Raw genomic sequence first — 23,610 nt, forward strand, 5'->3', positions numbered from 1 at the left:
TTGCCATGGTTACCGTAAATTCAAGCTCTTGTGACTTATCAAACTATATATCGAAGGTTAACACTTGATATGGAAAACATCCCCTTCGATAGACGTATATTCTTATTTGAGTCTGCCAATACATTGATTACAATTCACATTTTCTTTTGTTGATATTTCAATGAATTTAATGGTATAGTTTGCAATAGGTCCATGGTAAAGACAAGAGATTATAGGGTAGTTTGAATATAGGCGATGTGGTAAAGTCATCAAACTGCGAGAAATTTATCTGGAAATAATCTAGGATTCAAAATAAACTAAGTAGATAATTCGATATTTTTCTTCGATTTCGTCCGAACCACAATATCCATATTTGATTCGTAGCCCTATATGTTAAAACGAAATTCACTGAAATACAGTGCATAATTAGTTCATACTTGAGGGCCCAGTATGAACCTTTTTGTGTGTAGTATACAGATTTTATATATTATTCAATTTCGTCTTCATTTTTAACATAATTCATTATACAATCATAACACGAATATAATATTGTCTGGGCTTCGAACCCACATCCTTCTGGTTGACAGACAGAGTCAGACATCCACGGATCTAGTAGTAGTATTTTAGAATAATTGTTTTCAGTAGTATCACATTTGAGATTAATGATCTGTAAAATGCGGAACTTTTTCTTGCATATAACAAGCGGTTTTCATGTTTTCTTCCTATAAAACCCATATGCATGTCAATCAAAATCCTCGTTTATACTTAAAAGACATGAACCCACGTAGCATATTCAGGTATTAAGAAAACTGAAGGTCAAAATGGTAGCTTACTATTTTCATCTCAATAACCTTGGTCAACCTCTTGAGATATGAAGGATGAATTGGCTGAATTTAGCAGTCCAATTTAGTGATAATCATTGACTGCTTGCCAAATCGACAACCGTCAACCCCCTGGTCAACCCTCAAGCCGTCAGAAAAATGTTATGAAGCACAAGTCATCAACTTTCAGAAGTGTACACGGATACAGCATTCGATCATTTAAAGGTCAAGTCCACCTCAGAAAAATGTTGATTTGAATCAATAGAGAAAAATCAGACAAGCACAATGCTGAAAATTTAATCAAAATCGGATGTAAAATAAGAAAGTTATGAAATTTCAAAGTTTCGTTTTTTTTAACAAAATAATTATATGAACGCGCCAATTACATCCAAATGGAAGAGTCGATGATGTCACTCACTCACTATTTCTTTTGTTTTTTTTCGTTTTATTTATAAAATATTTCAATTTTTACGAATTTGCTGATTAGGACCTCCTTGCCTGAAGAACAACATGTTAAAATAATGGAATTCCATGTGTTCAGGGAGGAATGAAACTTCATTCCACATGACAATGACGAGAAAATCAAAATACAAGAGAAATAGTGAGTGAGTGATGTCATCAGTTCCCTCATTTGCATACCGACCGAGATGTGCATCTAACTGTTTAGTGAAATGAAGCGAAACTTTAAAATGTCATATAACTTTCTTAATTTACATCCGATTTTGATGAAATTTACAGTATTATGCTTGTTTAATTTTATTTCTTTTTATTCAAATCAAGTTTTTGTTGGGGTGGACTTGTCCTATAGTTTTGAATTCGAATTCCAAGTGTTCTTGTTAGATTTTGCTGAATTCAGCTGACGAATTTGGTGGTAATCAGTGAGCTCTTGCCAAGTTGACAATCATGAAGTCGCCGAAAGCTGTCTTGAATAGCGTGTCGTCAGCTTTTGATAAGACCAATATGACATTGAATTAATTAGGGAATTTTTTGGCCATTGATCATTTATAATAGACGATAGCACGAATACAACCGAATGATTGTCATATTAATTTAATCCTATATTTTCTAAATCGAGAAAAGTTTTAGAATACAATTGATTGGAAGGTTGCATACGTTCAGGGGCGGATCAATTTCAGAATTTGAGGGGGGGACACAACATTTTTTAAACGCAAAACAGATATACATATGACTCCAAACTTGTTCTTTTTTTACTCCCCTTTAAAAATTGACAAGCAGAAAGGTAAAATGGCTCTCAACTAAGGAGTCCGAAAGGAACAAAATGTTTCCCACTCCGTACATGTCACAATTCTATTATCATCTAGTTGACATGTTTGATGGTTCACAAGAAAAAATATATTTATAAAAAATAAACATGAGACAGATGGGGGCCAAGTTGGGATTTTTTTTCAATAGGAAAGGTCCTGTAGAAACATTGTTTTCATTATTGTTGTTATTAATCAATTGTCTTTGAATGCTAGATCCTGCATGTCCTAGGTTCGATTCCACCAGATCTCTCTCAATCTTCATTGAAACCCTTCCAAGCAATCACAAGACTTTCCGTATAAGACTTTCATTCCTCTGATCCACCCATAGCAGTCCACCTACGATATAAGTATCCCCCTGACCGTGACCTTAGTGAAGATAATTAAATTTAGATCTTACATCGTGAACCGTGGTATGAAATTAGGAAGCTACTTTTGACATTTTTGCGGATCACTCCTTTAATTACTGCAAAATATACAAGCACCAACACTTCTCAAGCATAACAACCCCCAGACCTGACCGGGGGCATCAAAAATGTGCGCCGCGGTGATAACAAGCCAGTCAACTGAAGTGACCCAACATTATTGATTAACCTTGACTTTGCCTAGCGTTGCCGAATTGAAGATTCCTGTGATGGACGTCAAGACGGTCGGATATCCTTGTAATTGCCAATTTGGGGGTAAAGGTAAAAATAAAGGATCAAATTTGGGGTTTTAACTGGTGTACAGTTCACCGTCACAGAGGATGAAACGACTTTCTGTCGAGTTTTGGAAGAATAGCTTCAAGTTGGCAACACCCCTCCCTATTTTATTCCCCTTTTCCATATCCTATCTCTTCGATTCATCTCCCCATCTTTCTCCATTTTCAGTGCAATCTACTAATTTCTTTTTTTCACCCTTGAATCGTAATGCAATTCCATATTCATGATAATTGTTCCTAATTCAGAATCCATCATACTCCCATCTCCCTTTTTCAGTCCATCTCAATCTCTGTTTCTCTTTCTCCCTCTCTGTCATATCTATTTCACTTCCCAATCTCATACCATCTTCTTATATTTTTATATAGTTATGATCGAATAGCATCAATCTCAACTATGAAAAGCCTTTAACACAATATGAAAAAAAATCATCTAAAATTCATGTATGCATCATCAGACCATAATGTTCTTTTTGTTGCAAAGATTCTACAAATTTTTAGTATAAAAAAAGAACATGGAAGGGTTGACGGGTAAATGGCAGTTAAACACCTGTTTCATGGATATGTTTGGCCAAACATTACCCCTAATTTACCCAATACTGGTACACTTTTGTTTTTAGAGTGCAAAAGGGCAAGTATGTACATGAACATCTTGCCCCCCCCCCAAACAATGAGTTACAATTTAATTTTCATCAATTTGAATCAACACTCTTTTAAAACACAAAACCCAAACAAACACACAAAACCTGAACAAACACACAATACCATCACTGGAATAAATTTATCTTAAAAATATCAGAACAATTTATTCTGTACACAAAAATAACAGAAAAAGAAACAATTTGTGAATGAAGTCGACTACAGATGTCATCTTAATTTCTCTTCTAAACTTAACACAGTACCTCAGAACACAATTCATATGATTTCTTCTGATTTTGTTACCAAAATGGAGATTCAGGATTTCCAAGAATGAAATCTATAAAAATAAATTACAAAGTTCATTAAATTATATCGGCCAATCCAAAAAAATCATTTCATTTCAAAATTCCTGTTTTTTTTTATAGTCATCTTTCCTTTTTCAGTTGGATGTTAAAAAATAATCCACAAAAAGACATTACATGGGCATACATTTCAATTACGAACACCTCATATTCATGTTACACTAAGGCAAGATATTTGTAAGTACAGTACATGTAAAAAATAAACCTATCCCTACCAATGCTATGACGGGCAAACCTTATCAAAATGAGAATTATCGGATTGAAGAAATATGAAACAAAGTTTTGGTATAGTAAAACTAAGGCAAAAATCCAGGTAGATGTTTCAAACAGAAAATGATATTATTAGTACTCTCTATAAATTCAAATTCACCTTCATCCTTTTTTTTTAATCTGGTTGTCCTGTAAAAGGATGCTCCAGGATGGGTGCCTTTCTTAAGGCTATTCATGCACTTAAGAACAACTTTATAAATGATTGGATAAGTACAAGCTACATGGGTTGCCATATTTTTTTCCTTACATAAATTAGCTAAAGTTGAACTACATGGATGATGATGAAAAGCTGGAGTGTTGATATACATTTGAGTGCAAATGAGAATCCCTTACTGCCAATTTTGTTTTCATGGAAATACATTCGAACATTGGTTTGCCGCAAAATTTTTAAGATGAAATTTTTGTATTTCATATTCTAGTCCATTGCAAATTTAAGCATAACTTAACAGACCAAATCTCTCTACAGCTTATGTACAAGTCACCAGACAGACCATTTTGCACAAAATATGACTTGAAAGGATTTGTTCTTATTCCGTTGACTAGAGCAACCTGCCAGAGATATCTTGAGCTGGAGGTAACAATATTTTGTGTTACAGCAAAATTAAATCCAAAGCAACAGACCTAGAACTTACTTTTTAAGGTTATATGGATAAAAGAAAGGCAAGTAAATGAGAGCTGATAAATAATATAATGAGCAAATGTACACTATCATTTCTAAATAACAGTCTCGCATATCTTGATTTAAAAGGGTGTAAACTGTATAACCAGATAAAAGCCATCTCATCGCTGGTCATTCGATCTGAACATTTTTTTTATATGGCAAGGAAAAGTAAAATGACGGGAAGAGTCTTAAAAAAAACAAATGGATTAGCACAAGCCTCTTTACGTACATAGATTATGCATTTCGCCTTGGCATGGTCATGCTATTATAATAAATGATATTTCACTGATAACAAGTAAATAGTACAAATATTTACTGTAGGCTATATGCCTTATTGGCTAACATTGTCTCAATGACAGTGAGTAGATTGTTCCAAGGGGGTCATTCTCTCATAGCCATTTCAACATTTCTACAAAACAGATAAAACCTGATTTTTTGTTTTCTTTAATCAAAATATTGGTGTGTCTTTGTTGAACTTTATATCGTCAATGGACTGGAGTGTCCAAAACTTGTAATTAGAAAATAATTATTAAAATAATTTTTTAAAAATGAAGGCAGATAAGAAAGTGCTGTAATTCAAAACACTGTAAAAGTAGCAACCTAACTTAATGATATCTGAAAACCAGCTCATCCATTGAAATGTGCACATGAACATGAAAATGGATAAAAATGTTGGAATTCACTGGTCATTATCCTTAAGAATTGCTACATACAGGATGTGCCTATTATTACCAACCCCAATACAGCTATGTGAAATGAATAGTGCATTATTTTTCGAATAATTATATATTTGATTTATTCTGCTGGAGAATATATATGATACACATCACAAGGAGTTCAATCTTAATAAGGCACAATAAAGCACGAGGCTTAGTACTCAGGGGTCATACAGCTGATATTTTAAACATTTTTTTCAGTGCTAGGATTTTCCTACTTACCTCGTGTATATTCTAACAAAATTTATCTTTTTTGGGGTGGGGGGGGGGGTTCTATAAAATCACCCATTTATAGTAATTTGAGTGTTAATAAAAGAAAAAGCTCTGCTTAAAGCATGTTTCGATCAGAATGTCTGCAGAAAGTATTCATTCCGTAAGTAAAATGTTTCTTTTTTTTATATTTTATTTCATATTCAAAGTTAACAAAATGACAATTTGTGTGCTGTCTGCTTAATTTCAACATCAAATGGCAAAAAATAGAGAGGCTGGAATGTCAAGAACTCCTGCTTTTCTTCTAAAAAAAAACACACCTCAGGGTATATTGTGTGGTAAAATGAGTTAATATTACAAATAAAGTGGCAAGTTGACATTTCAGATCCGTGTCAAATTATCTTCATAATGGGCAAAGAACTAGTCTTGTTTTGCACTGTAAAAGGAAAATAAATAAACTTAAAGAGAAAAAATAAAACGAGGTACAAATTTAATGTGTGTAGTAAAAGTGTATGGGGCAAATATCAGCATCATAGATATATAAGTGTGTTTAAAAAAGTAAATGTATATGTTATGAGAAGAAAAAATATGTTAGCTTTAAAATGATTTGAACCTGTTCTCTTACATTATATTACAGGCTATACTTTATTTTGCAAGTTTAAATTGTGCCCTACATGTAGTTGATCACAACTCCTTCAAATGCAAGTACAACTAAAGCTACAAAATTAAATGATTGTCGTAATACATTTTCTTTTAACACAATGAAGTGCAAGAACTGTGATTTGCGCATCAAAATATTAAAAGATTCTTCTTAAATTTGGTCTCTAGCTTGTTGCTTACATTTATACAAAGGCATTCTCACAGCACTTCGTTTACAACATACTGCTACTAAGATACGACAAAGACATCAAGAAATTTCAGTTCATCTGCAATTCCTGCAAAATGGCAGAATTTTATGAAAAGAATATCAAAAAGTGACTTTTCATGCCTAAAGATATACGTGAACTCTGGGTAAAATTTTATTGACACCATTGTCATATTTTGATATATAAAACAAGGATATTATGTCATAATCACAAGTTATGAAGTCTTTCAACACCTTATATTTATATTGAAGGTGTGTCTTTAATTGGTGAATAGTTAATATACATATATTAGAGAGATATGTGTTTTATTGAATATGAGGTGAAATGGATGGCAAACGGTTAAGAAATTAAAAAAAATGCAAACATTTTCATCAAGTCCATCGTCAACAGCTACAAAAAAAATCATAATCATTCGAAAATAGATATAAATAATGACGAAAACAAACTATTCATACAATAATCAATAAACTTAGAATGTTATATTGCCCAATGTTTTTACATGTTAAACACAAAACACCTCCGAGCTTTGCACTCTGAGTTGCGTAACACAGCAGTTGGCTGTACATATATATAAAATATAAAAAACAAACCCAAAGACACAAAAATAATGTCTTATAGAATTGCTTCGCGTCTGCAAGCAGATTATCAATCATAAATAGAAAATCTTCACAATTTCATCCTTTCTATATACATTTGTGTTGTTTATATATACTTTGTTCATATATAAAAAAATTATTTATCACTATAAAAAAAAGAATATTAACGTTCATCAGCTCTCCCATTTGGAAGCAATCATACTTTAAGTGGTTGCTTGAGAATCAGAAGGACGCATAGTTTGTAGAGATGTGAAGAGTCTTTCTGATTCTGAAGCAACTATTAAATTCATACTAAACATCATAAGGTATTAAAAGAAACTATTGGACATATTTTCATGAATATTCATAACAATTTGGTCATCTTTATGCATGAATTACAAAATGATAGAGGTGCAAATTTATGTAGTGGGCCTATATTAATCACCCTTTTTGAAATTATACTTATAAGAGACTGTTCACATTTTTGCTATATTTGCCTTAATGTACCAGTCTCTGACCATTTTATATGGAAAATTTGCCTGTTTTTATCATAATCTTTTTTTTTCAATACGTAAGAAAACAGAAAAGATAGTAGAAAATATTGATGTGCACGGCTACACAATTTTGACACGATATTTATGCTGTAGGTGCTGTATAGACAATGTTCAATTATACATGTACATTGGTTTTCAACTTCTTTAATAAGATTTACATTGTGATTTTAATCTTTGTCTCTATCTTTCTCTCTTGAAAGTAGCCTGAGCTTCATCATGATTAGTATTTATCATCACTGTCCACTCACATTTCATCAACTGACCAATTACATAACACCACTGACCGACTGCAGATGTCAGGCCATGACCTTTCACCCCAAGTCCTGACCTTTCTACCCCATGTCATGACCTTCGACCCTCATTAAGAACAAGAAAATGGGTGCATTACCCCATTGAAATCAAAGAAAGAACTGTCTATATTGTTTTTTTAAAGGAAATGCTGCCCTCAACCATCATCAGATAGGCATTGTGAAAGATTACGCAATCAGCATACGATCTAGAAGAGATGTGCACACTACAGTCTAGTTTCTAATCTTGCTTTATGCACGATATCTACACATCTACCATTATACTACCTGATTTGGTACAAAAAACAATCTCTCTTCTTCCTCTTCCAATTCATGGCAAGAGATAAAGGTCACCTTTTTTTTCAATGAATGGTTGACAAAATGTGATATATATGGAGAGATTTAAATTGTATATGTATGATGCATGCTCCTCAATTACAAGTATATATATCAATAAACTCAAAACCTTAGCATTGTTAGTGAGAAATGTGCTGGATTCGTCAAAAGAGCCAGTCTCAAAGTGGTCGGAAATCTATTAGATATGGCATTCAAGAGCTGACAAAAACTTTGATGTCGTTGGTGGCAAATCTTTTACATTAAAGGTCTGGTGGAATTCAAGGCTCTGAAGCGCGAAGATTTTTAGTCAATCGCTTAATTGCAACGGCCAATCACGATCAAAATTGAAGGCGAATTTCACTCAAACTACTGAGCTGGAGCCAAGCAGAGAAGTTCTTCCATACTTGCGATCCATCACAAACCTTTGTATTATCGAGCCTTGGACTGCCTTTGAGTGTTGAAGATGTGGCTCTTCTTCCCGTTAAGCAGATGCAGTACACCAAGTGTCTGCTGGAAGTTTATGTCTGTTCAGGAAAACGCCAGAATGGTCATGACCCATATCTAACAAATAAATACTGTTTAGTGGTAAGTGCCTTGTGCCGGTCACGTCCTATGACCATCAAGCTACGTGTACAGTGATCATGTTGTCAGCGAGGATGGTCAGTTGTTCCCAAAACTCTACAAATTGCCTACTTGATGCTATATTCCAATGAACATTTCCTGATGCTAGCTGGATAATATAATGGTCAGTGCTCTGTGCTGGTCAAGTGCTCCATCCATTAGTCTAGATGACCATCTCGTCAGCTAGGATGGTCGGTCGTTCCACCTGCCTACGCCGGAGACTCCGCCGTATGCCATCGGCACGTCGGTATGGCTCGTTTTTCAGATCTGAGAATTTTACAAGGGGGAAAAAACAGAGAAGTGTTCATTAATTTCCAAATCAAGTTGAATACAATACTATGCGATGTCACTTGACACAATATGACTAGACTACATTAGCGAACATTGTTTCTAAACATTCGTCATATAGTAAAATGCTCATAATGACACTGATAATACATATACACTTGTAACACATAAGGCCCAAGTCCACTACTATTATCATAAAGAAATACTTATGTCAATAGTAAGATTTTGAAAGTCGATATCAATAATTGCAAGCATTTACAGTCGTGAAATCATTTCAAATCATAAATTGTTTTTTGCCTTGCAAATCTGGGGCCCGTAACACATAACTTAGCAATGATCATAGAACATTTTTCTACGATTGATTCCATTGACTACAATGTACAATCAATCATGAAAATCAAGCATATGATCAAAGATCAATCGCTAACCTTTGTGTTACGGGACACAGAAGTAGTGTTTTCAATAGTCATAAAGAATATTTCCATATTTTATATTTTTTCCCTCTTGTAAAGCTGAATGGTTCTTGCTGAAGAGAGCGAAATCAGGACTTTCAATCGACAAATTTATGACAATATATTCTAATGCACTTCTTAAATAAAATTATGCATTGAGTAAAATAGTAACAGAAATATCTAAAAACTGAATGTATTTTAAAATGAACTAGTTTTAAATTTCATGATTTTCTTCATTTACATGACTTTGAGCACCTTGTTAAAATATAAATCGATGGATGTGTGTGGATGTCTTAATACCTAGTTCCCTCTGTCACAATTCGCGCCATGATTGAAAACATGGTCTAAATCATGGAGAAACCATAGTGATGACAAATCTCATCAGATCTGGGGGTCAGTCGAGGCAATTGTTTTGACTGGAGAAAATGTTTGAGACTTTGAGTGACTCGAAAGGTTTCGCGATCAGCTCCGAATGGCCAACCTTAAACGATCGCACGGCAGTGGGAACAAGGTATGAACAAATATGCTAACAAGTACATGCTATGTGAATGATGGATACTGTATTTTGAAAGAAAACTTTTTATCTTGGTAGTCTAGATGGCAAACTGAAAATATGATTTGCAAATTACATATTTGAAAAAAATCCTTTCAACAAATGGGAAGAAATTAATAGAAATTTATTCAAGATCCACAGCAAAAAAATGCGGAGCTAATATGAATGAAGGGTGTGTTTCATGTGTGTGCATTATCGGAAAAAATATGTTAACACAGTAACAACTTCATGAAAAGTCTTTCTAATCATCATTTCAAGGATGAAAAAGGGTACATGCAAAGTACATCTATTCATCACATGTATCATATGTCTACGAGATAGAAAGGAATGATAATAAATTCAGTTCTTGTAAAGTGCATATCATGCCATCATTTGATGTCTCTATGAGCTTCCAAACAGACTGTTACTTCGCATAGTGTAATCATTAAATTGTAGATTTGTTATTTGTTTATAGAGAATACTGAAAATCCAAAGCATTTTTTACCTCTACCTGTATAAAGTTCTAAAAGTAGGACCACACTTTACAATTTTAAAACTTAAATGACAACTACGTACAACTATGAAAATTCAAATTTTACACTGTACATTGTAGAAGAGAGATTCTCCTAAATTCTAAATAGCTACAAGGAAATGTGTGTTGTGAAAAGTACAAAGCAAACATTTTAGTCAGAAGCTGATAGCAATAGTGACAAGCTAATACACTCAACATCAAAAGCAAGCAAGCAAAACTTATACAAAGACATGTACTTCAAGTCTAAACTCACACTAAAGGTGCTCAAACATTTGAAAAATGTGCTGCACACTGTTTGTGAATACTAAAAGATCAGATGATGGGAGTTTTGAAATGATTTGAAATGATTTCTCGACTGTTCCTTGTTGTAATGGTAGCTAATGGATTTTCTTTGTGGGAGCATTTGAATGAATAATGGAGCAATTCATCCTATTAGACTCTCGAACTTGAATAACTTGCATTCTGATTTGATAAATATATAACTGTACAGAGAATGAATGCAAATGCGTATATAAAATATATTGGATGAAAAGGAAATGGTAATAAATAATGACCTGCCACTTTTGTGCATTTTCATGGTCTGTAGGTATAATGAAATACATCTCTTAAATGGGGGAAATGTGAGGGATTAAAAATGAGATTAAAATGGGATTAAAGGGGTTGAAGCTTACCGAGCTTGTCTTAAAGCTGATCGTTTGAGCAAGCGGGAGAAACAAAAATCAATGGAGAGCGGTAGAAGTAGTAGGGGCAGAGATTATAACCATGATCAAAAATAAAATAAAACGAGAGAAACATGCGATATGTTAGGCCAGGTTCGTAGACACAAGTTAATTGAATAGGTGCTACATGTAAAGCCCTTATGAAAAGGAATGAGTCGATCAAAAGAATGTGAAATAATAGTGATGACAATATATACCAAAAGTGAATGAAAATTTAGAATGGAAACCAGTATCAAAATAAAATAAGAAAAAAATGAAGACACCCGAATCAAAACCTCTTTTTATACATTATATTATCTGTTTATACCAACATTAATCATTTTAACTTTATCATTTCCAGCATAGATCTTACCTCATTTTGTTACCCACTACCCCCCCCCCTGGAAAAATATATATATATAAAGATATACAAATTTATAAATATATTTTGCATATTAACTGCTCATATTCAGAAATTTTAAATTACATAGTTACATTGCATAGCTGGCCAGCTATCCTATCATTATGTTATGTTCTAAAGCACCTAGCATTACAAATAAGAATGATACCTCAGTCATTTTTCCCCAGTGAGTCGAAAAAAGCCATTTTTACATTTTTTATGTACACCAGCCACATATAGGTGGGTTGAATATAGATGTACAAAACAGCTGTTTTTTACTCACCGTACAACCGCCATATAAGAAATGTGACGGTAGCATTAATGATTGGTTATCAAACGCTCTGCTTTAAAACAAGGGACTTCTTTTCTGATTATTTTGAATGGCCTTTCCTTTATATTAATATTATCATCTTATTGAAGCCCCATACAATTATTTAATCCATAGTAATTTGTGTCTCCTAGCATTTAGACCCTCCTGACAGCCAAACTATGGATAAGGTTGGTTTTATTCTGCTTTGACAGAATGGATTTCATAAAACTATCTGGACTCGTGAAATTAATCACAGATGATGATGAAGATTAACAGCATTTTGTGTAGCACCGCATATAAGCTGTTAAAATAGTTGAAGAATAATATTTCTCTAACAAAGTTTAAGCATTTATTATGCTAATTTCCTGACTAATTTGTGGATATCTTCTTGAATACACAAGCTGCTTTATACATGTAGGTATATATCCATGCAGGTGCGTTCGGCCAACTTTATATAAATTTTGGTTTCTACTTACAAAAACTAAGAACTTCTACACTAGTGGGGTCTAATTCTACATAATGTGAAAAGCATATTAGTGAACAAGGATCAACTAAAAAAAGTACAAAAATATAAATAACTCAATATAAATCATAATATACATGTAAGAACAGTTTTTCATGCATTGAAGTCCAAAACACAAATGTTCTTTCAGAGTATGTCTTTATCTCGAAGATGCACCAAAGATACAATTTATTATTGATTTTTCCTTAACTGTAATCATAACTGCACACTTTGATGATTGTGAGCAGTTTTACATGTAAAAATTCAGAACTACATATAGGTATAATTAGTAATTCTACTGTATACTTGAGGGCATATACATGTAGAACCAAGAAACATTTTGAGATTAAAGGCAAAAGGTTTTTTATAGAGGGTTCTGTGTTCCATAGAGATGTGATCATTTCTGGGACCCATCAATTACATCAACTGCCCTAAAATTATTGCCTTCATAAAATGATTACAAAATTATGATTATGATATACCATATTTGTGACCTGCTACCCCCTAAACCAACAATAAGTTACCCAAAATGAATTTTGAGATTTTGGGGCCTTAAAGAATGAGAAGACAAGGTTTGAAGTACAGGATTCATTCAAGCACAAGATGCGCGCATCGTGCAAAGCAGTCTGGAAAATGGTGTCACAGATCTTGTATCTCATTGTTTATTTACAACTTCAAATTTTGATAGTATGCAGACGTTGAATTGCAATATCTAATAACCTATTGTTTTCAGTTTTTAATTTCTTTTTTGAGACCAAATACACTAAGTATTTTGTCCATTTATAGAGAATATTCCTTGATGACTTCTTGTTGGTTTGGGGGTTGCATGTCACACATCTCTCTGATATCTGCCCCCCCCCCCCCCCCCCCCGTCTTACAAAGAGTTCAAATTGATCCAATCGATCTCAACTGTATGGAAATCAACCCATACCATAATTTTCTTCTACAAGTAATTTTCACTATTTCCTGAGTAAACAAAAAGAATCACACTGAATAATCAAGAGAATGGTGAATGTATGAATATACATCATATCTAGAAAATATTTTGAACAAACATACATTTTAGATGTTGATGTTGCTGGCCATCCATAGTTGTGGTTGATCAGATCAATTTTTAAATAACTCTCTGTAAAACGGGGACCTCGTAAAATTTCCAGTATTAATTCTGTCGACTCCAGACAGTCCCTTTCTTACGTACATATTCATGTATCTTAAAATTTATCAATGAAGATGCCCTGCATGAAAAATAATACTTCTCATGATTCACCTATATAAGCTCACCATACTAATAAATGATGATTAAAAACAATTATGTGTTTTTATCAATAATCAATACCCATGATTATCTCCAATATGATCAAGTAAAATGCATCATAGAAAAAAAAGAAGCAGGATTTTCGGCTATTTCTTATTTCATCTTTTGCATAAGTTTTTCATATTTTGTTTATATTGTCATTGAGTTCTGTATTTTGGAGGGGTTTTTTTTACATATGATATGAAAAATTGCCTGCATTGATGAGCAAAATGAGTTTGAAATTTTATTGTCATAAATTGCTTGCACAGGAAAAATTTTTGAAGATTGTTTGGAATATAATATTGATGCATGGAAAATGGCTGGCTTTCATAGCATTTTTAGCATTCCTTTTATGTCTTTTTTTAATGTTTCTTTTTAATAAATCAATGAATGAGTTTGATACAGATTTACATGTGATGCCACGCGTGAAACGGGTTTGATATTTTTTTTTCTAACATATCAAAGAAGAAATTATCATCATAGAAGAAATTATTATCATAGTATCAGTATCAAATTTGTTGTCAAATATATTCACTGATTGTGATATTCATATCTGAAATCCTGCTTCTTTTTAATAGTATACACCATCTAATGATTCTCACAATGAGCAATTTGGTGGACCGGAAGAATGCTTGATAATAGGCCATAGCACTGTGAATTTCTTGACCATTAATGGCCAATTCATTAATTTCCCCATAAGGTCGATAGTGGTGATGCCAAACTTTATGAAATATGGGTCTCGAATTTGGCAATTCTGGTTGCAAACTCTATGATCTCGAGCTATTTTTGTGAATTTGAATAGATAGTTGAGGCCGACTAGAATGAAGATGCCCAATCATCAAGATTTTCCCTCTTTGGCAAAGGGTATGGATACACTTCAGCCAGGCCCAGACAACAAACAATTCAGAACAAGTGCTGCCACATTCATGACCCAAGTCAGCCAAGTTTCCACCAATGACCAACCATGTGGGAAAATCTTCATATTGCTGACCCCCATTTGGAATTGTCAAGGTTCACATTATGGCCTATCATCTAAGTGGGTTTCACAAGGCTGTCCTTAAGTTACACATGACTTCATGCATGACTGGTGCCCTGGGGGTGTTTCACAAAGATTGAAGTATGACTTAGAGTCGCACTTAAAGACCTAGTTGTGTGTGTTATAAAAGGCATGACCCCATTGGTCGGATAATGCCGAGAGGACCCGCACTCCTGCGTATTGATCAATAAGATTGCGCGTTTCGCATCATGTACATGTACGCGTCCGTATTTGAGTGTGACTCTTAAGTCATACTTATAATCTTTGGGAAACACCCCCGTTTGAGAACACATTCTATGACCATATTCCAGCCATGCATACCGTCATGCATTATTTTAGGAACAACTTTATGAAACACTACCCAGGTGTCCTTCAGGTTCGGAACAAAAATGAATGTTAAAAAAATATGAACCTATTAAAAGAATAATGCCTCATTTAAGACGACAATTTCATTGACCGCTTTAAAATAAGTGGGGGGAAAGGGTGAAGAAAGAAGATATATTTTGTTAAATATGTATATAAACTCGTATATATCTCAGCAATACAAACATTGACGGTAGTTAGGTAAAGAAGGGGGAGGATAAATATGCTTAGGTTACAAAGTTTGATACAAAATTTCCCATGTCCATAAATACATACAAGTTTGGTGTCGGATGAAATTTCAGACAGTTGTCAGTTCATATGCCACCAAAAATTTGAACAGGATTAGAGTAGAATAACTTCATCACAAGCTAACACAAATCCAACATGGTTAGATAAGGAGATACAGGATTCATATTTTGGTTGGACACCTTTACCCAAAGTAAGAGCTACATCTTCCTCGCACGAATCCCGCAAACGTCTTTGTTAATCCTTACATCTTGTCATAGACACAACAATGGCTGCAACAAAGTCGCACAAAATGCCTCAATAACTCTTTTTTTCTCTTTCCAACAGCCATAATGTTTTAATAATTGATGAAATGCTAGGAACTGTCATGAAAGTACATGTATGCTGGAAGAATCTTGCGGGAAAGATGCAGCTACTTCGGTTAGATGCCCTTTGGGGGTGGGGAAAGAGTGGGATCACTACAAACAGCGTAAGTTCCCTCAATAGACACACATATTTCTTGTTTATACTCCGAACAGAGCAGACCCTACTATCCACCGTAGTATTGAGCAAAACCAAACACACCATTTAAAAACACATAATAATTCCATGTGCTGGATAGTGACATGCAAAGCTATTGGTCCGAATTTCAAGTGATTGGTTCGAGTGATATGAAAAGCGTCTTACCTGAGATGATATTTTCAATAGCACCATCCGAGACCTCTTTGGGGCCTTTCTCCTTGTTCCTATACCTTGTCTCGAGCTCGGCTACTACTGCGGCCTGAAAACATCAAACAAAAAGCACAAACACAAAATAAACAGAAGATTGCTATCAGTTCTTACCGTATGTCAGCATTCAAAAACATTTACTGGAGAAAATCGAGAAATCATAGTAGCATGCAGTATGAAAAGCATGATTGCATTGGTCTGATTATGCCAAGGACGCGCATTACTGGGTATTAACAAGATTGCCTGTTACACATTACGTATGCGTCGGCATTTAAGTGTGACTCTGAGTCATACTTAAATCTTTGTGAAACATGCCCCAGGTGAAATGTAGACCATAGGGCAATAAGATTAAAATTCATAGTAGACCAAGTACACTCAGTCACGAGGGTGTTGGATGGTCTAAAGAACAGACCAACAGCTTGTACACCAAGAGAATACAAATCTTATTTTAAAACCTTATCTCACCTGATTTTGTTTATCTTTCCTAACTTTCTGAGCAGCTGCGATATTAGCTGCTGTGTTCTTCTGGGCCAGCTGTAGGATTCAAGCAAAATCATCACAAAATGAAACATCTTTTTATTCCAATGCAGTATTCAGACACTCATTCATGAAATTTTATATGTAATGTCGCTGAAATTCTCTGAACACATGCATTCATCATGGTTGTATGTTGCAGTGTGATATGGGAATGATCAATTTTCTTTTATACAGATACACATACAAACAAATCCAGTATCATTTGCTTACATGTATCATCCCTCCCCCTCCCACAAATAGTATCAACACTACACATTTAACGCAGATCATTAAAAAAAATAGAAATAAGTGCTCATCAATGAAATACCTTTATAATTAACAAAAAAAAAACAAATTTTATTTCCACAGTTACAAATATAAATAAATACAAATCATTGACATTAAGAAATGTATCACATGTGGAGGGGTCAAAGAAAGCCCAACTGCTTGTATAGAATGGCCCCATCATAAGATCATATTAATACATGTAAAATGAACAATAAGAATATAATCATAATCATAACATAATTACACATAAGTCTAAGAGAGAGAAAGATGGGGGGGGGGTGAAAACAAATCATTACAACAAATGGAAAGTCGTGTTTAGAAGTGCTTTGTTTTGGAGACATACACATTTAAACCGAAAGAGAAATAAGCAATGAGTTCCTTAATGCGATCACCTGAATAGCATAAACTGATGAAATGGTTTAAGTAAAGTACACTTCTTTGTTTCCTAATGCTGTAGGATAAATAATATAATACTGATAATATACCCTTAAGGAGACACATTAAAGAACAAAAAAAAAAACTTTGCAAAATGAGAAGAGGCAAACAGGGACTAAACATACCTGGAGTTTTTTCCTTTGTTCATTTTCGACCTCTGCTTTCTGTGGAACGGAAAAGAAAGAAAAGATAGGAATGCATGATGATAATTAATGGGAATAATATGGTCGAAGTGGAATGTTCAGTGGCGGACCGTGACCCTGAAGGGAAAAAGCATTGGAGGGGCACAGCATTGTTCACAAACAATACAGTGCCCCTCCAATGCTTTGTCTCCTCCGGGTCACGGTCCACCACTTGGTATGTTCAAACCGTATACCGTAGCCAGAGGCTTGATTCTTTCAAAAGTTATATGACTTTGTATGATTTTGTTGAAAATAAGCGAAACTTTAAAATGCCATAACTTTCTTATTTTACATCCGATTTTGATGAAATTTTCAGTGTTATGCTTATTAAATTTTTCCCTTTTTATTCAAATCAAGTTTTTGTTGGGGTGGACTTGTCCTTTAAGGAGTACAAGGTAGTAGGAATGTACTTAAAATACATGTACCAAAACAGAGCTGCCAACCTGAACAAGAACATTTCAGTATTTTCATGGCTGAAAATCAGTATTTTGGTTAGGAAATTAGGATTTTCACAGGAATACCATAGGACAACACATAAACTGAAATTTAAGAAATCAGTATTTTGCACGAAACCATCAGTATTATTTTCTATTTTCAGTACTAAATACAGAAAATCAGTACTACTTGGCAGCTCTGTCAAAGTGCCTTGTCAGCAGCCATGTTAAAGCAAGAGTAATGATTGTGGAGCATTTTGTGAACAAACTCGTCAGACATTTCAGATTTTTTACCTGATTGCTAAGAAAGCATGAATGCTTGTAGGCAAGCAACCAGAGGACAGGCAGCTTAAGGTCCTATCCGAGGGACCTGGCAATGAGAATACCTTACCAAAGGGCACTAGCACACCCAGTGGGAATCAAACCCGGGTCACCGCAATCCGAAACCCACGCTCTATCGACCGAGCTTTCGCACCTTCGGGATTTTGAATGGCTGAGAAGTGCTCATTCTACGCGCTTCTCAGCCAATCAAAATCAAGGAAAGTTGTCAGATCTGACAGCGTGTAAGATTACAAATTTTGATGAAACACTCCCCATCCACAAATGCCATATCTAACGTATGAGCGCAATGTAAGAACTGACCAATATTATGATATTATTGTAATTTATGGTCAATTTCCCAAGAAAGTTTTACACACTGAAATACTTCCATTTAATTAGAAAAGGGCATAGTTCCCATAGAAATAAGGATGAACCTCCCCTTCAAGTGGTGATATGGCAAGGAACATAAGATAAGGCAAGGAACGTATTTAAGGATGAGGACAAACCTTGAATGCAGCTGAGAACCGATGGAAGAGGGCAAAGAAGGCACTAGGGGGTAACGTCTTGGGATTCTCACCAAAATAACCTACAACTTCATTGAATGCATCCTGAAACAAAAGATTAGAGATGTACAGTATTAGAGCTGGTTATTTGAGATTTGGGATATCATTATGAGGAGCAATAAGGGTTCTGATTATTGTTATTATTGTAATCATCATTATGACTTTGACAATAAATTGATTATTAACATTGGAATCATCATCTTTTTTTACTACCATTACCACTATCATCATCATCATCATCATCATCACCACCATCATCTTTTTTACCACCACTACCACTACCACCACCACCTCATCACCATCATCATCATCATCAACATCATCATCACCATCATCGCCATCATCATCATCAATCAACATCATCATCATCACCACCACCATCACCACCATCATCATCATCACCATCATCATCATCACCATCATCACCACCATCATCATCATCATGACACTATCCTCTACTTTCCTTTCCTCATTGTCCTTCTCCTCCTCACTATCTTAAACACAAACCTTTGCATTCTTGAGATCCATCTCCAGTTTCCGGACTTTCTCCTCATTGTTCAGCAAGAAATCTCTGAGGATGGTATTATCGCTCTGCTGGGCATACTCTCTCTTACACAGCGTGATACCATGGCTCAGACTCGTGATGTCAGCTATCAGATTCTCCAGTGAGACTACACAATAAATTGGAAAACAAGAAAAAAAATTAGGAGGGTCAAAAAGAGTACACAATATTATCCCTTGAGAAAAGATGGTACACCTTAAATATACATGGACCTTCTGAGCCCCATAACATCATTATGTGTGATCAATGGTGGGGTGATTTTTTATATTGATCATACACAATAATCAATGCTATCTATAGAAAAGGTCAGCTCTGTTATCAATTGTTTACCTTTATGATATAGGGCTACGAAGACGTTTGAATGTGAAATGCTACATAATAACCATACAAAATGTTGTTGAGAATCATCAAAATAGGCAAACGGAAAATAGTTTTTGATGACAAATTTGGTTCCCAGCCCACCAAATGCAATTGTTTCAGGGGCTGTGCACTGAATGTTTATTATAAAATTAAGAACACATTAAATAATACTGATTTCTGGAGTAAATTTCACCCCCAAAATATCAAATTCTTTCATTATTACAAACTTTACTCTACGTGAATCAAATGGCATGATTTAATTTGATAGTGACTTCTGATTGATAACAAATTCTGTGAAGCATGGCCCTATCATTCTTACCTGCTGCTGCCTTCTCAATGTACTGGAGATCGTCATGGAAACTAGCGACATCAGGGAATTTCTGATGGATGGTCTGCACGATGTAGTGAAGCAGGGTGATTTTACGGTCAGCTGATTTTGTATCAAGGATCTGTAAGAATTGATGTAATTCAAACAACGTTTGAAAATACAAGTACAAATGAGAGAATTCTAGAAAATTGGTTCATACACTGTTCACAACTAACTCATGAGTCTACATATATTCAATTAATTTTCTGATTTTTCAGAAGTATATTTTGTGAAATTTGTGAGATTTTTTTAAAAATCTGAGCTAGAAGGACACACTTGTCATCTGTGTCTGTGATATGTTACAAAAATGAAGCCCTGAAAAAATTGCGTTCGAAAATCATTATTTAGGGCTTCAAAAATTGAAATATAAAGTGATGGGAAACACCATCTTAATTTCATCCGATACAGTTATGTGTACTATCTAGGCGTCTATAAGACACCTATTTACAAAATCGGGGTTTGCCTTGTAGTTTAAGCTTTTCATTCTCAATAATGGTTGTTTTCAGGGTTTATTAGTTCTAATACATGCACTTGTACACATGTTTCATCTTGGTTTGAGAATTTTTAAAAAAAGTTAAAACAATACCTTTAAGCTTTATCTCTGTCATACATTTGACTTTATCATGTTATATTTTGGTTTCTTTTGGAAATGTGAAACAGAAATGAATATTTAACAACAATAGGTAATTATGTTCTTTAAAAAGCATTTATTGCAGTCACATGAACTCTTGACAACACAGCAAGAAAACAGAGAATATACTCAATTATGACTGAAAAGCTTACCGTATCTAGTGTTTGGAGTTTGAAACCGTAGGCCGCACCTCTCTTTGAGCTGTTCAAGTAGTTACCGAAAGCTAGAATAACCTGGATTTATAAAAAAAATATGACATTATGGGCTGGCAATATCTGTCAATACAATATCACAATTGAAATTAAAAAAAAAAACTTCCAGTAACCATTATCCTTTAATTATCACAATCATTGTAATCATCGTAATTGTTGTCATCGCCATGTTCGTCATCATCATCAGCATCATCATCATCATCGCCATCATCATCGTCATCATCATCACAATCATCGTCATCATCGCCATCATTATCATCATCACCATCATCATCATCACCATTATCATCATCATCATCATCACCATCATCATCATCATCACCATCATCATCATCATCGCCATCATCATCGTCATCATCATCGTCATCATCATCACATTCATCGTCATCATCGCCATCATCATCATCACCATCATCATCACCATTATCATCATCATCATCAAGATTATCACTATTCATTCTTGTCATCCCCATAATTTCCACAATCAACATCGTTATTACAAAAAATTGTCACCCATCATCATCAACTTCACCATAGTAAAAAAAAGTAAAAAAAAAAAGAATATTTACCTCTAATAACTTCTTGATCCTGCTCGAGTTCTTGATGGATAACGATGCTGATGTAATTGCATTCAGTTGCTATATTACAAAAGACGGGAATCAATACATTTTTTTCTAAAAATCAGTTGATACCAAGCAAAATGAAACCTCTTTAAAAACATGGCACATCCTCTATAATAATTGCATACTTGTATGAGTTACAAAGAAGAAAATGCCTTTTTTAGGAATTGTTCTTATGTTTGATCATTAGATGACATAATAAGTTAGAAATATAATATTCAGCTGCTACATGTACTTCTAAGATTCTGTTTAGAAAATGGATATACTGTAGCAGCAGCATATGGAAATACAGTGTGTGTGCCTGCTTAGCCCAACATTTGGTTTAGGCAATGATTACCAAAGATGAACGGGGGGAAGTGACATTGTTATATCCTAAATTTGAACTTGTAATGTACTCACCGGTGTGAAAGAAAGTATGGTATCTGTGAAGTTACCCATGAAGATCATACAACCAAGACGTTGACTAAGCCTATCAACCTTACACAGCTGCAAAAAACAAAAACAAATATTGGAAAAGAGGATGAAAAGTATGCGTCAGACACATTTTGTGAATGTATTATAACATGGTATTTACCATAAAATGTGATGCTGTTTGGACTGTGTGGTGATTTGCATCGACAAACAAATCAAGTGCAAAATTGTTGAGAAAGCACAGATACAATTGTGCAAATTTAATCAATATAATTACATATTGAAGCATTTTCATTTTTTTCATGTGGTATCTCAACCAGACTCAACGAGAGGACATATGTACCCATATCGTAAGCTTTGTGTGTTATTTCTAAACTAATATAATTTCTATCGGATTTTGTTTTCAATGTCTGTCCATACATCCTAATCCATCCTTTCATCTATCCATCTATCTCTCCCTACCTCCCTCATTCCCTCCACCCATCCATCAATCCACCTACCCATCCCTCTATCCATAAATCCAACCATCCATCCATTCACCCATCCATCCATCTACCCACCCACCCATCCATCCATCCACCCATCTATTCACCCACCCATCTATTCACCCACCCACCCATCCATCCACCCACCCATCTATTCACCCACCCACCCATCCACCCACCCATCTATTCACCCACCTACCCATCCCTCTATCCATCCATCCACCCATCTATTCACCCACCCACCCATCCATCCACCCATCTATTCACCCACCCATCCATCCATCCACCCATCTATTCACCCACCCACCCATCCATCCACCCATCTATTCACCCACCCACCCATCCATCCACCCATCTATTCACCCACCCATCTATTCACCCACCCACCCATCCATCCACCCATCTATTCACCCACCCACCCATCCATCCACCCATCTATTCACCCACCCATCCATCCATCCACCCATCTATTCACCCACCCACCCATCCATCCACCCATCTATTCACCCACCCATCCATCCATCCACCTACCCATCCCTCTATCCATCCATCCATCCACCCATCTATTCACCCACCCATCCATCCATCCACCCATCCATCCACCCACCCAACCACCCATCCATCCATCCATTTCCATCCATCCATCCGACCACCCATCCATCCATCTGACCACCCATCCATCCATCCACCCATCCATCCATCCACCCACCCAACCACCCATCCATCCATCCATTTCCATCCATCCGACCACCCATCCATCCATCTGACCACCCATCCACCCAACCACCCATCCATCCATTTCCATCCATCCGACCACCCATCCATCCATCTGACCACCCACCCATCCATCCATCCACCCACCCATCCATCCATCCATCCACCCATCCATCCATCCATCCATCCACCTATCCATCCATCCATCCACCCACCTATCCATCCACCCACCCACCCATCCATCCACCCATCCATCCATCCATCCATCCATCCATCCACCCACCCATCCATC

The 23,610-nt window shown here is 35.2% G+C and overlaps 1 protein-coding gene across 1 annotated transcript in view; it reads right to left on the minus strand.

Annotated features, from left to right (window-relative positions):
* Nucleotides 1-8,502: 8,502 nt before the first annotated feature.
* LOC121425983 (formin-like protein 2) overlaps nucleotides 8,503-23,610 on the minus strand; it is a 70,918-nt gene continuing 55,810 nt past the window's right edge. The window contains exons 19-28 of the mRNA XM_041622112.1: nucleotides 22,108-22,194; nucleotides 21,658-21,726; nucleotides 21,029-21,109; nucleotides 20,198-20,327; nucleotides 19,464-19,627; nucleotides 18,900-19,001; nucleotides 17,582-17,620; nucleotides 16,683-16,751; nucleotides 16,176-16,269; nucleotides 8,503-9,123 (exon numbers count right to left, since the gene is read on the minus strand). Coding sequence (XP_041478046.1) covers nucleotides 9,020-9,123; nucleotides 16,176-16,269; nucleotides 16,683-16,751; nucleotides 17,582-17,620; nucleotides 18,900-19,001; nucleotides 19,464-19,627; nucleotides 20,198-20,327; nucleotides 21,029-21,109; nucleotides 21,658-21,726; nucleotides 22,108-22,194 — 939 coding nt within the window. The 3' untranslated portion in view covers nucleotides 8,503-9,019. The remainder of the gene's footprint in view (nucleotides 9,124-16,175; nucleotides 16,270-16,682; nucleotides 16,752-17,581; nucleotides 17,621-18,899; nucleotides 19,002-19,463; nucleotides 19,628-20,197; nucleotides 20,328-21,028; nucleotides 21,110-21,657; nucleotides 21,727-22,107; nucleotides 22,195-23,610) is intronic.

This window comes from Lytechinus variegatus, chromosome 13, assembly GCF_018143015.1.
Source record: "Lytechinus variegatus isolate NC3 chromosome 13, Lvar_3.0, whole genome shotgun sequence".
NCBI lineage: Eukaryota > Metazoa > Echinodermata > Echinoidea > Temnopleuroida > Toxopneustidae > Lytechinus > Lytechinus variegatus.